Raw genomic sequence first — 15,087 nt, forward strand, 5'->3', positions numbered from 1 at the left:
TAAAATGGGGAATAAGGAAGAGAAGAAAAGGTATAAGAGAATATTATGGAAAGAAATACACAATTAACAATTATAATTGCAAATAAAATGGGCTATGATCACCTATCAAACAGAAATGAAATGCAGACTTATCTTTTTAGGTCTTTGTTGGAAACTCATTGTACAACCATCTTAAATAGAATGGTCTACAAGCTACTTTAGATCAGAAAAACTACACAATTTTAAAAATTTAACCACTGTACCCAACACAATATCTTGCACATAGTAAACACTTTAAAATATTAATTTTAAATTATTTTTTCAATATTTACATGTAATAATAATAATTTTAATCATTTATTTTCTAAGATTATGAGTTCCAAATTCTCTCCCTCCTTCTTTCTTTCCCCACCTCCCTGAGAGAGTAAGCACTTTCCTCTAGGCTATGTATATATATGATAATGCAAAACATATATCCATATTGGTCATGTTCCAAGGAAGACTCATAAAACAAAAAATAACCCATATAAGAAAATAAAGTGGCAAATAGTATGCTTAAATTTACATTCAGACTCCATCAGTTCTTTCTCTTGTGATTGATAGCATTTTTCATGAGTCTTTTGGAATTGTCTTGATCATCGTATTGCTTAGATTAGTTAAGCCATTCATAGTTGATGATTGTACAATATTGCTGTTATTATGTACAATGTTCTCCTGGTTCTGCTCACTTCACTCTACATCAGTCATTTAGGCCTTTCTAAGTTTTTCCTAAATCAACCTATTCATCATTTTTATAGCATAATATTCCATTAGTTTATAGCACAATACTCCATTCCAAATAGTATTCCATTACAATCATATGCCACAACTTGTCTAGCCATTACCCAATTGATAGACATTCTCCTCAACTTTCAATTCTTTGCCTCCACAAAAAGAACTGCTATAAGTATTTTTGTACAAATAGGTCCTTTCCTCTACTTAAAAAAAAATCTCTTTGTGATACAGATCTTGTATTTGTATTATAGTATCAAAGGGAATGCACAGTTTTATAACCCTTTGGGAGTAGTTCCAAATTGCCCTCTAGAATGGTTGGATCAGGTCACAATTCCAACAGTACATGAGAGTCCTGATTTTCCCTCCAACATTTATCATTTTCCTTTTCTGTCATATAATGCCAATCTGATAGCTGTGAGGTAGTACCTCTGAGTTATTTTAATTTGAATTTCTCTAATCATTGGTAATTTAGAACATTTTTTCATTATTATAGCTTTGATTTCTTCACCTGAAAAATGCTTGGTTATATCCTTGGGCAATTTATCAATTGGGAAATGGCTTGTATTCTTATAAGTTTGACTCAGTTATCTAGAAATTTGAGAAATTAGGCCTTCATTAGATAAACTTGCTGCAATTTCCCCCCTCAGCTTTCTGTTTCCCTTCTAATCTTGATTGCATTGCTTTTGTTTGCACAACCCCTTTTAAATTTAATGTAATCAAAACTATCCATTTTATATCTTGTCTCTTATATCTTGTTTGGTCATTAATGCTTCCCTTATCCCTAGATCTGATATATAAACTATTCTATTCTCTAATCTGCTTATAGTCTCACCCTTTATGTCTAAATCACATGCTCAGTTTGACCTTGCCTTGATATAATGTGTGAGCTGTTGGTCTATATGTAGTTTCTACAATACTATTTTCCATTTTTCCCAGAAATTTTTGTCAAATAGTGTAAATTCTTGTTCCCAGAGCTTGAATCTTGAGTTTATCAAATACTAACTTATCATGTGTCATGTTCCTAATTTATTCCATTGATCCACCATTCTATTTCTTAATCAGCACCAGATTGTTTTGATGATTACCTCCTTGTAGTACAGTCAGAGATCTAGTATGGTTAGGTCACTTTCTCATTTTTTTTCATTAAGTCCTTGATATCCTTGATCTTTTGTTCTTCCAGATGAACTTTATTATTTTTTTTTCTAGCTCTACACAATAATTTTTTGGTAAACTGGTTGGTTTAATTTAATTTTAAATTTAATTTAGATAGAATTGTCCTTTTTATTATATTGGCTCAGCCTACCCACGAGGAATTAACATTTTTCCAATTGTTTAGATCTGAATCTATTTGTGTGAAATAGTAAGCACTTCACACACACATTTGTTGAATAGATTGGATGTGGATCACAGAGAGATGACTTGATTCAGTCCTCAAAGGAAAGGTTTAATTGTCACCCATCTTTTCAAAAAGCACTGTACAGGTGTGGAATCTCTGTTTTCCCCTAAGTCTTGTCTATTGAGATGCAAAGTTAGACACAGTCTCTGCATAAATAAAAAGAAAGTGTGAGGGTTTGTTTCCACCAGGACAGGAGCTCCATTTACTTTTTGTGGTTTCAAGTCCTGCCCTCCCTGACCTGGTTATCCCACTGGCCTGCCTCCAAGGGGCTGGCAATGTCTGCTTCTCTCAGTATTCTGCCCCCCTCCACCTAGCTTGGTCTTAGTTTCCTCTCATGCCTGTTCCCTTGAATTGGACATTTCAATAGAGCTCCCTCCTCATTCCCCTTGATCTCCTGTTGCCACATGCCACAAACTCTAGTTTACTGCACAGATTTGACTAGGCTTTTGGCTGCTGGCCATAGAGGCTTTGCTGGAGCTGCAACAGGGAGCTTCGCCATCATTCCTGGATTGACCCATTGGTATAGTGCACCCTCTCTGTGGTTGGGGGCTTCTTTCTATTGTAGATCTCCTCTTTGAAAGAGTCACTGGGGAGTCTTGAGACTCCTCTTGTGCCCCAAAGTTTTTTGTTTTGTTTTGTTTTTCCTGTGAGGAAGTGAGGAAAGCAAACTGTTTCGAGGACTAAATAGCTGTAAAGCTTGAATTCTCTTTTGAGCCAGAGTAGTAGGTTTACTGACAGGATCTGGTGAAGAGGTTTGCCCTATTATGACTTCAGTTCTAACTGTTCTCAGAGCGGAGGGGATTGCATTCTCCTCAGGAGAAAACTCTTCATCAGAAAGAAATTTGCATGGGCTTGAAAAACATTGGTTCCTTGTGAAACCCTATGGGCTTCTGCTCTATAACAACAAATTAGGCGTTGTGTAACTACTCCTTTAAAAACTGTCCTGGGCAATGCTGTCATTAAAGGGTGGCTGTTCATTGGAAGGAATCAATTAAATCTCTGACACATTAAATGCCACTCACAGACCTGTTTCACAGGTTTCCCTGGAGGAAAATAATATTCCATTATAATTTGGAAGCTGATGGAGGCAAGATATCTGAGGCAAGTTCAGAGGTTTACAAGAGAGACTTGGCTTTTTCCGATTTGTTTTTTGGGGGTGCCCTTTAAAGGATTACAATCTTCTTCAACCCTCTGAAGGCACCATGGTGGAACAGGAGCTGTTGCTAGCATGCAGTTTCCCTCCAGAAAACTGTAAGTTGCCCACCATGCTTTGCGAAAGAAAGTGACAGATGTTAATTGTCCTGGTTATAAGGTATCAAAACAGTTGCTAAATGGGCAAACAGGAGGGGAAATGTAAACTTTTGTCTCGTCTTTCTGGTTTGGGGAAGGACTTAATGATTAAAAAGGTTTTCGTGGCTTTAAAAACCTACTTCTAAAACATAGGTAATAAATGTGGAATTTCCAGTTCATTTTCACAAATACTGACTACTCCAGTTAACAATGGAAATGACTTAAATGGTTTTTTCCCTTCTTTTCTCAAATTTGAACAACGAGATAAGTTTGTTGGAAGGAAAAGCAAGCAAGAGCATTTATGATCACTTGACGAGGTGGTTTTCATACAGACAGATATCTACAAATGCCCATTTGTCTTTTCTTAAAAATAGAGCAAGCATGATTAGAAAGCAACATAATCTGTGATCGAAAAGGTCCTCTATTCCTGAGCTTCAGTGATAATAAATCATTTTTTATGGAGTAGGAAAAAGAATATCAAACACTAAGGATTTTAGCTGTCTTCTCCTGGACAGCTAATGATTCAATTCACATTTGGTGTTGTCTTTCCGCGTTTTGAGAAATTAGGTCAACGTCGCCAGTTTTGCTGACTGAGTCAGATAGCTTGAGAGAAACAAAAAATAAATAATGGTATAATGGGAATCTGATAGATAGCATATCTGCACCAGAAAGAGAGGAGGGGGAGGGGAGGGCGAGGGCGAGGGAGGGAGACTGAAGGGAGATTCTCAGATCTACTTGGTTTGTTTTGGCAACCAGAACACAGTATTTTCATAGGAAATGTGCTCACAGTGCATGAATCAGATTTTCTGAATAAAAATCGAGGCCAGTCTTGTTCCTGACGTCCACCCGATTTCTTTTGTAGCACGCCTTGGGGCTACACTTTAAAGCAGATTTTTTAAGATATAGTAATTTTCTTTTTTAAAGGTTGGGGGAAAGAGGGGACCCGGTAGAGGCCAGGAGAGATGAGAAAGACAAGTTGAAAATTCTGACATTTCCCCCCTTTTTTCCCTGTCATTTTCTAAAATGCTTTTGTTTTAAAATATATTTTGATATTTGGTCCACTGAATAAGCTTTTACCTTCAGGACAGTTCAGTTTATAATAAACTATTTTTAGTGCTTCAAATGTTCAATATGCTTCAGCGCTCTTTCTTTTGCATTGATAAATGCTTTGCGACAGAACCTTTGACGACATGCCTTTGGGATTATGCAGAACAAGGACCCGGGAGTATCTAGGAAGCCCACTTTCCGGCTGCTGCAGTTGGTCGGTTTTCTCCTTCTCCCCCCAACAAAGATGAATAGTATTCCCCGAGGCGGTGCATGGAGGAGGATTTAGAGAACTCCAGGCTCTCCTCCCAGACTCTACCACCCACCCAGCTACCCCATTAGGTGGAGTTGGCCATCAGGCAAGATTGCAGACAGCTTTGGCTGGCTTGAATAATCCCACTCAGTTGCTTAAGAGTAATGAATCTTCAATAGATTTAAAATAATTAGGGAGAAATTCAAGGGGCCTTAGTCGAAGAAGCAAGACCTAGCCAATTTGATCCTTGCCAAAAGGTGTTTCCAGGCCATGGGGCACTTTTTAATGGTTCATGGGGAAATTGCTAGATAATATAATAATAATAGCATAGGATAGCTAGTTGGCACAGTGAATAGAGTGCCAGACCTAAAGCCAGGAAGACTCTTCTTAATGAGTTCAAATTTGACCTCCAATACTAGCTGTGTGACCTAGTCAAGGCACTTCACCCTGTTTGTCTCAGTTTCCTCATCTATAAAGGGAGCTGGAGAAGAAAATAGCCAATAACCCCAAATGGGGTCACAAAGAGCTGGGCACAACTGAAAAATGACTCAACTGAAAACACTTATATTGCACTTGAAATTTGGTAAAACACTTTGCTCTGAAGTGTTATTTTTTATTTACTTATTATTTTTATATTATTTTATTTATATTATTTTTATTATTATATATTCATTTTAGTTTTATTTATTATTTCTTATTATTAGGTGTTACTTTTTTCTATTTTTTTAATTTACTATTTATATTCAGTTATTATAAGGTGTTATTTTACAGATGAGGAAATTGAGGCTGAGAGAGATTAAGGGTTTAGCCAAAGTTACACTGCTGGAAAGTGTCTGAGGCAGGAATCCAACTTAAGCACTCTCTCTACTACATCAAATAGCTGATACAAACTGGACAAACCAATCTACCCAGATGAGCTCCTTGTGTTTGGGCAGGCAAGAACTGAAGGGAAAACTCAGAAAGAGATTAAACCTGAGTCCCGTGACTGATTAAAATTGCTCATCAAAGACCTAGCTACTCTCAGCAAAACAATGATCCAGGACAATTCTGAAGGACTATGACAAAGAATGCTGTCCACCTCCAGAGAAAGAATTGTTGCAATCAGAATGCAGATGAAAGCAGATGATTTATCACTTTAGTTTATTTGGGTTTATGGGGTTTGAGTTTTATAAGATTCCTCACTTACAAAAATGAACAATATGGAAGTATGTTTTCCATGATAATACATATATAACCCAGAATCAAATCACCTGACAACACTGGAAGGGGGGAAAGAAGGGAGGGAGATAAATTTGATCATATGACATAGGAAAACTTGTGTGGAAATTTCTTATTACATGTAATTGGTAAAAATAAACAAATTTTTATAAAAAGAAAAAATTTTGCTCATCAATAAGAGTTCGTTTTGTTCAGCATTTTTAAAAATAAATACAAGGATGGGCTGGTGCCAGGTCAATCCTGCTCAGGAGAGCTGTTTATTAAATTTATCAGTGTGATCATTTATAACTCTAAAATGGGCAAATTCTTCTAATCAGGACTTGACTTACTCTTTTGTTGATTGTCTAGACTTATTGTGATGGAGAAAATATTAATGAAAATTAAGCTTAGGAGTACTTACTTCCAGAAAAGGAAGTAATATGTCTTTGTTGCCTTGATATCCTTTGGAGATTTCTGGAAATGAGAATTATGACTAGGCTTTGAAGGACCTATTACTTTAGAATCTGGCACAGTGTTGGGTACAAGGATGCCAACTTGCAAATTGGAGGAGGAGGGATTGGCTGGGAAGGTTACAGATGCCATAAATTTGTCGAATTTATAGGTCAAAATTAGTAACAATTAATTAGTAACAATGAGGCACAGTATTTACAAATGGAAAGCTTTTTATCCTGAAGTGGACTGTCTCCTAAAAGCAATGAACCCAATTTCAGGAGAGAACATTGTATAATGTTCTCCTGTCTGTTTACTGAAGCAGTAAGGCATTCTAAATTTCCTAGAGAGGGAATCATGAAAAATGACTATAAATACTTTGTATCAAATGCTGATACTGGCCTCTGTTGGACCATGAATCAATTAGTCAACAAGCATTTATTAATTGATTTTGATGGGCCAAGTGCTGAGAATGCCTAAGACAGCAAGAAAAAAAAAAGTAGCTAGACTTTATATAGCACTTTAAGGTTTGCAAAGCTTTTTACAAATATTATCTTATTTTATTCCAACAACAATCCTGGGGGGTAGTTGTTATTATTTTCTCCATTTTACAGATTGAGGAAAGAGGGCAACAGAAGTTAAGGGACTGGGCCAGGGTTATTCAGCTCATAAGGATCTAAGAGTAGATTTGAACTCAGGTCTTCCTGTCTCAAGATCCAGCACCACCTAGCTGCCTCAGATGTAGTCATGTCACCCAAACTATAAACAGCTTATTGGGTAGTCTCCAATAGTACAACTCTCTGTACTACAAGCAGATTCCCCTAGAGCAAGGTTTCTTATTCCCAAGTCTATGAATTTTTTCTTTTTTGATGTATTTTAAAAATTCTATTTCAATATGTTTTGTGTGATAATATGTGTATAAACCAGACTGAATTTCTTGTCAGCTCTGGTAGTGGGGAGGAGAAAGGAAGGGAGAAAACATGAATCATATAACTTCAGAAAACACGTAGAAATTTGTTATTAAAATAAAACATTTTAATTAATTTTTTTTCATTGTAGTTTAATATGTTTTGTGTGATAATACATGTATAACCCAGCTTGAATTTCTTGTCAGCTCCAGGATGGGGGAGGGAGACAACATAATCATAGAATTTCAGAAAACATGTAGAAATGTGTTTTTTATAATTTTAAATTTTATTATTATTATTAATTAAATTATTTTTTAAAATTCTACTTCAAGGGGTAACTAGGTAGCACAATGGATAGAGCACCAAGCCAGGAGTCAAGATGACCTGGGTTCAAATTCTACCTTAGATACTTCCTAGCTGTGTAACCCTGGGCAAGTCACTTAACCCAATTGCCTAGCCTTGCCACTCTTCTGATCCTAAAACAGAAAGTAAGATTTTTTTAAAGTAGGAATTTAACTTAATTGATTTCCTTTATAAACCTATATATTTTATTTTATGCAACTAAAAACATTGTTTGACCAGGTTTGACCATAGGTTTGACCAGGTTGCTTATGGGGGTCCATGACACATAAACAAAAATTAAGAACCTCTGACCTGTAGTCCTTGTCTACAAAGGTTGTTATTCTCAGGACATACTGTTGTTGCCTTTGGAGAAATTTGAACTCTGGCTGGCTTATGCTGCAAGAGTGGCAGCTGTTGGACACAGAGCTCTAAGGACTGGTCCTAGAGAGCCTCTGAAGACCTGGATTAGGCATGCCCCAGAAGTTAAAAATGGAAAACGCATCCTGGACTGTTCAAGTCCAGCAGCGCTTGACTCCCCTCTTGCTTCAGGAGTTTGCCAGAGATTATGTCACGTTACCAATTACAGTCTAAAAAGTTGATGAAATAATTTCCAGCTACACACTGAAGTTAGGAAAGGGACTGAAAGAGAGTGGAGATTAAAGGTACAGTGACTTAAGGTCCATGAACTGAGGGCAGCTGGGTAGCTCAGTGGATTGAGAGCCAGGTTCATATAGGACCTCAGACACTTCCCAGCTGTGTGACCTTGGGCAAGTCACTTAACCCTCATTGCCTAGCCCTTACCACTCTTCTGCCTTGGAGCCAATACACAATATTGATTCCAAGACAGAAGGTAAGGTTTAAAAAATAAAAATAAAAAAATAAAGTCCATGAACTATTCTAGTTTTCCCCAAGCACTGAAAGGGGGAAGAGAGATAATTATTGTGGTCATTATCCTGCCCCCAAAGCAAGATTAGCTTCCAATCAACAGCTGATAAAATTGATGAGGGAAGAATAAAGCCTTTTCCAGATTTCCTTTAGGGTTAGTGTTGTTGTTACTCAGTCGTGACATTTCAGTCATGTCCGACTCTTCTTGACCCCCTTTGGGGTTTTCTCAACAAAGGCACTGGAGTGGTTTGTCATTTCCTTTTCAAAGTTCATTTGACAGATGAGGTAACTGAGGCAAACAAGGTTAAGTGACTTGCCTCGGGTCACAGCATTAAGTGTCTGAGGCTAGATTTGAACTCAGGAAGATGAGTCTTCGCCATCCACCAAGTTGCCCCTGTGTAATATTGGTGTTAATGTTAGTGTCTAATATTATTCTCCAATTTAGTCTTTCTATAGCTTGTTGGTACACATAGTTGTTTGCAGGTCGTCTCCTCCATTCATCTGTGAGATGCTTGAGAGCAGCCACTGGGTTTTGCCTCTTTTTATAACTCTAGTATTTAGCCCAGTGCCAGGCACACAGCAGGCACTAAATAAATGCTTGTTGAGTTGACTTAGCTTCAAAAAGAGATATTGGGGGTGGGGGAGACAACATGAATTGTGTAACCTTGGAAAACTTACGTGTAGATTTATTCCTGGAATAAAATAAAGAAAATTTAAGAGAGACAGAGACAGAGTTAGTTGTTGGAAGAAGGCAGTGTCAGAAGGCACTGAAATAATAAATGACCTGGGTCTAGACAGGGTGGGATAGGGGAAAAGTCCTCCAACCTATTTTTGCATATAACTGGCCCTAGGGAAGCTAGGTGGCTTAATGGATAGAACCTTGGACTTGGAATCAGTAAGACCTGAGTTCAAATTTGACCTAAGCCTCAGACTCTTATTAGCTGTGTGACTTTGGGCAAGTCACTTAACCTTTGTTTGCTTAGGAGGCAGTTAGCTGTAGGGGCACTTTCCTGCAGAGAGACAATTCCATAGAATCCTCTGTCTGAGTTTGCTCAGTTTTATGTTGTGATTACAGTGATCATTCCCAAGAAACCTCATCTCTTAGACTTTGGCTTACCTAGAATCATCTATTGAGGGTGTAACTTGGCTTCAGTTCAATACAAATATTTGTTAAGTATGTGCTGGGTGCAAAACATTGTTTTAAAAGTCTCACATTCATGCATTTTCTTATCCTCTCTAAAATCAGCGATTTAAAATAAAAGTTAACCTAACTCAGCAATGTAATCCCTGAAAATGGCTTTTGAATTAATATTTCACTAGTGAACCTTTTTTTAAAAATAATATTTTCTTTTTTCTCAATTATATGTAAAATATTTTTAACATTTTTTAAATTTGTAGTTTCAAATTCTCTCCGTCCCTCCATTCCTCTTAACCTTCCCCCCTCTCTAGGGCGGTAGGCAATCGAATATAGATTTTACAAGTGCAAACATATAACTTAGGAACCTATTTTGACAAAAAGGTATTTGAGAAAAGCTAAAATACACTCAAAGCTATGATCCAAAAATAAGTTTATTTTCTCAATCTTAATGGAACCCACTGTAGCATTTTAACAAATGCTGAATGTTGTACTCATGTCATGTAAGAATCTATTTAAAGAATTGCAAATGTTTATTCTGGAAAAGAAAAGACTAAGGAATGGAAGAGAGAGAGGGGATAGTTGTCTTTATGTGTTTGAAAAAAGCTGCCATTTGTAAGAAGGAAGAAAGTTGCTTTCTTGATTCTAGACTTAGGGAGGGGAAGTCAGAGAATTGTCCCTTTTCTTATTTTGACAACTGTGCAGTGAGGTGGGGCAGTGGATAGAGTGTTGGGCCTGGAGTCAGGAAGACGCATCTTCCAGAGTTCAAATCTAGCCTCAGATATTTACCAGATGTGTGATCCTGAGCAAATCACTTTACCCTGTTTGCCTCAGTTTTCTCATCTGTAAAATGGGCTGGAGAAGCAAATGGAAAACCAGTTCAATATCTTTGCCAAGAAAACCCCTCAAAACAGGCTCACAAAGAGTTGGACAAGACTGAAAAATAACTGAGCAACAACAAAATCTTGAAAACTATTGGTTTCTTTTGTAATTCTCATTTTGAGCATTAAAAAATGTTATTGTAAGAAAAAGTCCATAGGTTTCTGTAGATTGCAAAAAATAACCTTTGACATAAAAAGGTTAAGATCCCCAGTTTTAGACAGTAGAAGTTATAGATTGGGGGTCAACATGTTTTGTTTTGCTTTTTAACTTTCTAACAAATAGAGCTGTCTAAAAAAATGCAATGGATTTGTGAACTCCCTTTTGATGATATCTTGCCAATGATCTTGTAGAAGGGGATTCATATGAGATAATACTAGAAGACCTCTGAGATCCCTTCCAACTCAATGTATTTCTGTATATCCAGTTTCCCATATAAGATTGCAGTAGGAAGGACACTAGATTTGGACCCATAAAACCTTATTTCCAATCCTTGCTTAGCTACTGGTATGACCCTGGACAAATTTTTTTTATTTATCCAAAATCCATCTTCTTCATCTGTAAAATTATTGGATTGAATCAGAGCCAGATGCTCTTAGTCTAGTGTCTAGGAGCTGGTTTTCCTTCCTTCTTTTTCTCTGTCTCTCTCTCTGTCTCTGTCTCTCTCTGTCTCTCTGTCTCTCTTTGTGTGTGTTTGTCTCTCTCTGTCTCTCTCTGTCTCTCTGTCTGTCTCTCTGTCTCTCTCTGTCTCTCTGTCTCTCTCTGTCTCTCTGTCTCTCTCTCTCTGTCTCTCTGTCTCTCTGTCTCTGTGTCTCTCTCTCTTTCTCTCTCTCTCTCTCCTCTCCCCCACCTTCTGTGTTTTGGAATTGATATAAAGTGTGGTCAAGAACTAAGCAATTGGGGTTAAGTGACTTACCCAGGGTCACAGAGCTAGGAAGTATCTGAGGCCAGATTTCAACTCATATCCTCCTGGAAACTCCAAGACTGGTACTCTATCCACTGTACTACTAAGCTGCCCTGACATGGTTTCTTTGGTTACCCAATATGTTTTATTTCATAAATTTAAAAACATAATTCTGAAAAGGGGTCCATAGATTTCACCAGATTTCCAAAAAGATTTATAACGCAAAAATTTAAGAACTCTTGGATTAGATGATTTCTACTATCTCTGCCAGCTATATATCCAATGAAAATTCTTTCTTATTGAGTTAGCAGCTTCTAGTCTTTGTTAGCCAAAATATTTCAGTTTTTTAAAAATGTAAAAGCTCTAAAGTCAGTACTAAGAACCATTGTAATAGCAATCAATCAATCAATCAATATTTATTATGTGTCTACTATGTGCCTGGCACTGTGCTAAACACTGGAGGCAGGGGGCTAAGAGTCATTCTCACAGATGGAAAGAGAACTAGTCAGGCAGAGGATATAACTGCCATATGGAGTGAAAGGAGGAACATAGCTTGATTTTAGGGACATGAGGAATTCCTTCCTCTCCCTCCCACGTAACTCCCTCATCTAGTCTGAAGGCCCTTTCTTCATTTTGTCTTCACATCTGACATAATCCTTAGTGTTTCATTTCTGGAGTTAATAAATTGCTTCCTTTTAAAATACATCTACCTCTTAAAATGACTAACAGATGATCACTTATTACCACTTTTGGATAAATTCATTTTCTCCTGATACTAATCTTAGGAAAACAAATTAAGGAAATTATGATTTAGAGAAACACAAAATGGTTTTTAAAAAGACAAAATAAGGCAGAAGACAAAACAAACAAACAAACAACAAAACCCTTATCTTCCATCTTGGAATCAATATTGGATATTGGTTCCAAGGCAGAAGAGTGGTAAGGGCTAGTCAATAGGAAAAACTCTCTGAACCTTTCCTCATCTATAAAATAGGGGTAATAATAGCTGTACTAAGTACTCCAACAAGGTTATTGTGAGGGAAGTTCTCTGTAAGCTGGAAACTGCTAAAGTATGAATTATTACTATTCTTTTTAAAATTACCCTTTTATACACATCACATAATATAATATATAACATAATTATAATATAATACATGATAAATTATAATTAAATTATAATAAGTACACCTATCCAAGGAAAACAAATTCTTATATTAGTTATGTCTAAAAATCTGTCTCATTTTTTCCCCTTACTCCCCACAACTTTTTCCCCAAGAAAGCAGGTAATATAATATAGATCATACATATTTTATCATATAACACATATTTGTTCATCATGTTGTGAAATAAGACACATATCACCTACACTAGAGAAAATTTCATGGAAGAAATAAAGTAAAGAAGAGTACATTTCAATCTGAATTTGAACTCCATCTGTTCCTTCTATGGTGGTAGATCAGCTTTTTATTACTATTCTTTTTTTTTTTAAATCCTCACCTTCCGTCTTGGAGTCGATACTGTGTATTGGCTCCAAGGCAGAAGAGTGGTAAGGGCTAGGCAATGGGGGTCAAGTGACTTGTACAGGGTCACACAGCTGGGAAGTGTCTGAGGCCAGATTTGAACCTATTTATTACTATTCTTAAGATATGGAGAGGAACCATGATAAGGTATATTAAGTGCTAGATGATAAGGAATTACTCAAGCATAGGTACAAGGGATGTCACCAAATTAGAAAGAGGTGAGGAGGTGACATTTTAGCCCTGAGGATATTAATGCTCCATCATGTGGCAGCTGGACTGAGTAACAGAGCAGGAAAACACGGATGACTTCTGGGAATAGAAGGAGTATTAATTATTTTATAATTACTATTTTTCATTTTTTCAAATTGCATCAAAAATAATTTGTAAGTTGAAATATTGCTGTTTCATTCTATCATTCACCTGACCTGGGGCTTCAGCCTAGGAAACCAAAACATTGCAGTTACCCCAATTTGCCACTGGATGGCAAAAGGGACCAGTAACTTCCATGGTGGCCAATTCAATTGTGAAACTGTCAAGCAGAAGAAAACCTAGCCTAGGATGCTCTCTCCTGGAAGCCCAAACATGCACTGTTAGAACTAGAGGGAAACCTAAGGATCAGCTCATTCAAGCCCTCATTTTACAGATGAAGAAATGAAGTCTCAGAGGGCTGGAATGCTTTGTCCCAGGTCACCCAGAAGGTTGGCATCGGATTAAGGACAAGTGGCTTTTTGTTTCCAAAAACCAGTTTTGTTGAAATAAGAGCATCACATAGCATTACAGCTAAAAACACCACCAAAGCCCCAAACCCAAACCAGCCTGCTTCTTCACACACCTTTGGGCAGCTTTTGCTAGTATGTTGCAAACTTTGCTGGTACTATATAACTGTTTTGATACAATAGTTCAAAATGTGTTCCCTTCTGCAACCTAAAGGGAGCATTGAAGGTTTGCAAAAGGATGAAGAAATGAAGAAACTAGAAAGACTTGTTTCTCTTGCTCCCACTAACATGCTCTCCCTACAGCTGTCCAAGCACAGCATTGATCTGTACCAATGAGGAGAGAGTCCTCCACCAGTGCTCTTTGGGGCTTGGGTTGTTTAAGTAAACATTTCTGCTAGAATTCTATATTATCCTGAGCTCCTGGATTAAGCTATTTCAGTAGCTAATAAATTCCTGCTAACTACAAGTCTTCACAGTGTGACCCACTTGATAGAAATGTTCTAGAGATTAAATTTTCAGATTGAGATTGTATTAGATACTCCCTAATCCTTGAGATTCTGAGCCTTGATTTAAGGATCAGTCTGGGATTTACTATAAATGATGACTGTGCTACTCAATTCATATGTGACCTTATATATAATAATTCCACGTTTTACTTTCAACGCTGTCCCAATTGTCTATGCTTCTTTTTGAACTTCATTCTGTTCCTTTCCATTTAAGCTCCATCACATTTAATATATGGATTAACTGGAACCAAAAAGGAGAAGGGAAGAAGGAATATTCCCTCTCTCTTTTTTAAAACCCTTACCTTCTATCTTAGAGTCAATATTGTGAATTGCTTCCAAGGCAGAAGAATATTAAGGGCTAGGAAATGGGGGTTATGTGACTTGCCCAGGGTCACACAGCTAGGAGATGTCTGAGGCCAGATTCAAACCCAGCACCTCTAGTCACTAGGCCAGGCTCGCATTCTACTGAACCACCTAGCTGCCCCTAGGAATGCTCTCTTACGAGTATACAAAATACATTTAGGGAAGCTGTTCCTGAATGACCTAGGTTTCTTTAGGTTCTTTAAGGGAGATTGGGCTAGGTCATTTTTAAGATTCCCCTCTTAGTTCTAAATCTTATGATCCTGTGATTTCATGACCCCCCCCAAAGGGCTCTATATACCCTTTATATGAGAGGTTAGAGACATGTAGCTTCTCTTTCTTCTATAATCAGTTGTAAATTCCCTCAAGAAAATAATTGATTTCTACATCCATCAGGCAGGCTTCTGGTCCAGGCAAGATATTCTTGGGCCCCGACCTGCCCTGCCAAACTGTACCCAGACAAGCTCCAGAATATAAGAAATGAGTCAGGACAAATACTGTCATAACTATATACCTGTTTGCAACAGTGAACATACAAACCATGCAGGA

General features: G+C 37.3%; 1 protein-coding gene across 1 annotated transcript in view; it reads left to right on the forward strand.

Annotated features, from left to right (window-relative positions):
- Positions 1–3,220: 3,220 nt before the first annotated feature.
- The window catches only part of PTPN3 (protein tyrosine phosphatase non-receptor type 3), a 300,638-nt gene continuing 288,771 nt past the window's right edge, over positions 3,221–15,087 (forward strand). The window contains exon 1 of the mRNA XM_007498053.3: positions 3,221–3,400. Coding sequence (XP_007498115.1) covers positions 3,352–3,400 — 49 coding nt within the window. The 5' untranslated portion in view covers positions 3,221–3,351. The remainder of the gene's footprint in view (positions 3,401–15,087) is intronic.

This window comes from Monodelphis domestica, chromosome 7, assembly GCF_027887165.1.
Source record: "Monodelphis domestica isolate mMonDom1 chromosome 7, mMonDom1.pri, whole genome shotgun sequence".
In the NCBI taxonomy this organism is placed as follows: Eukaryota; Metazoa; Chordata; class Mammalia; order Didelphimorphia; family Didelphidae; genus Monodelphis; species Monodelphis domestica.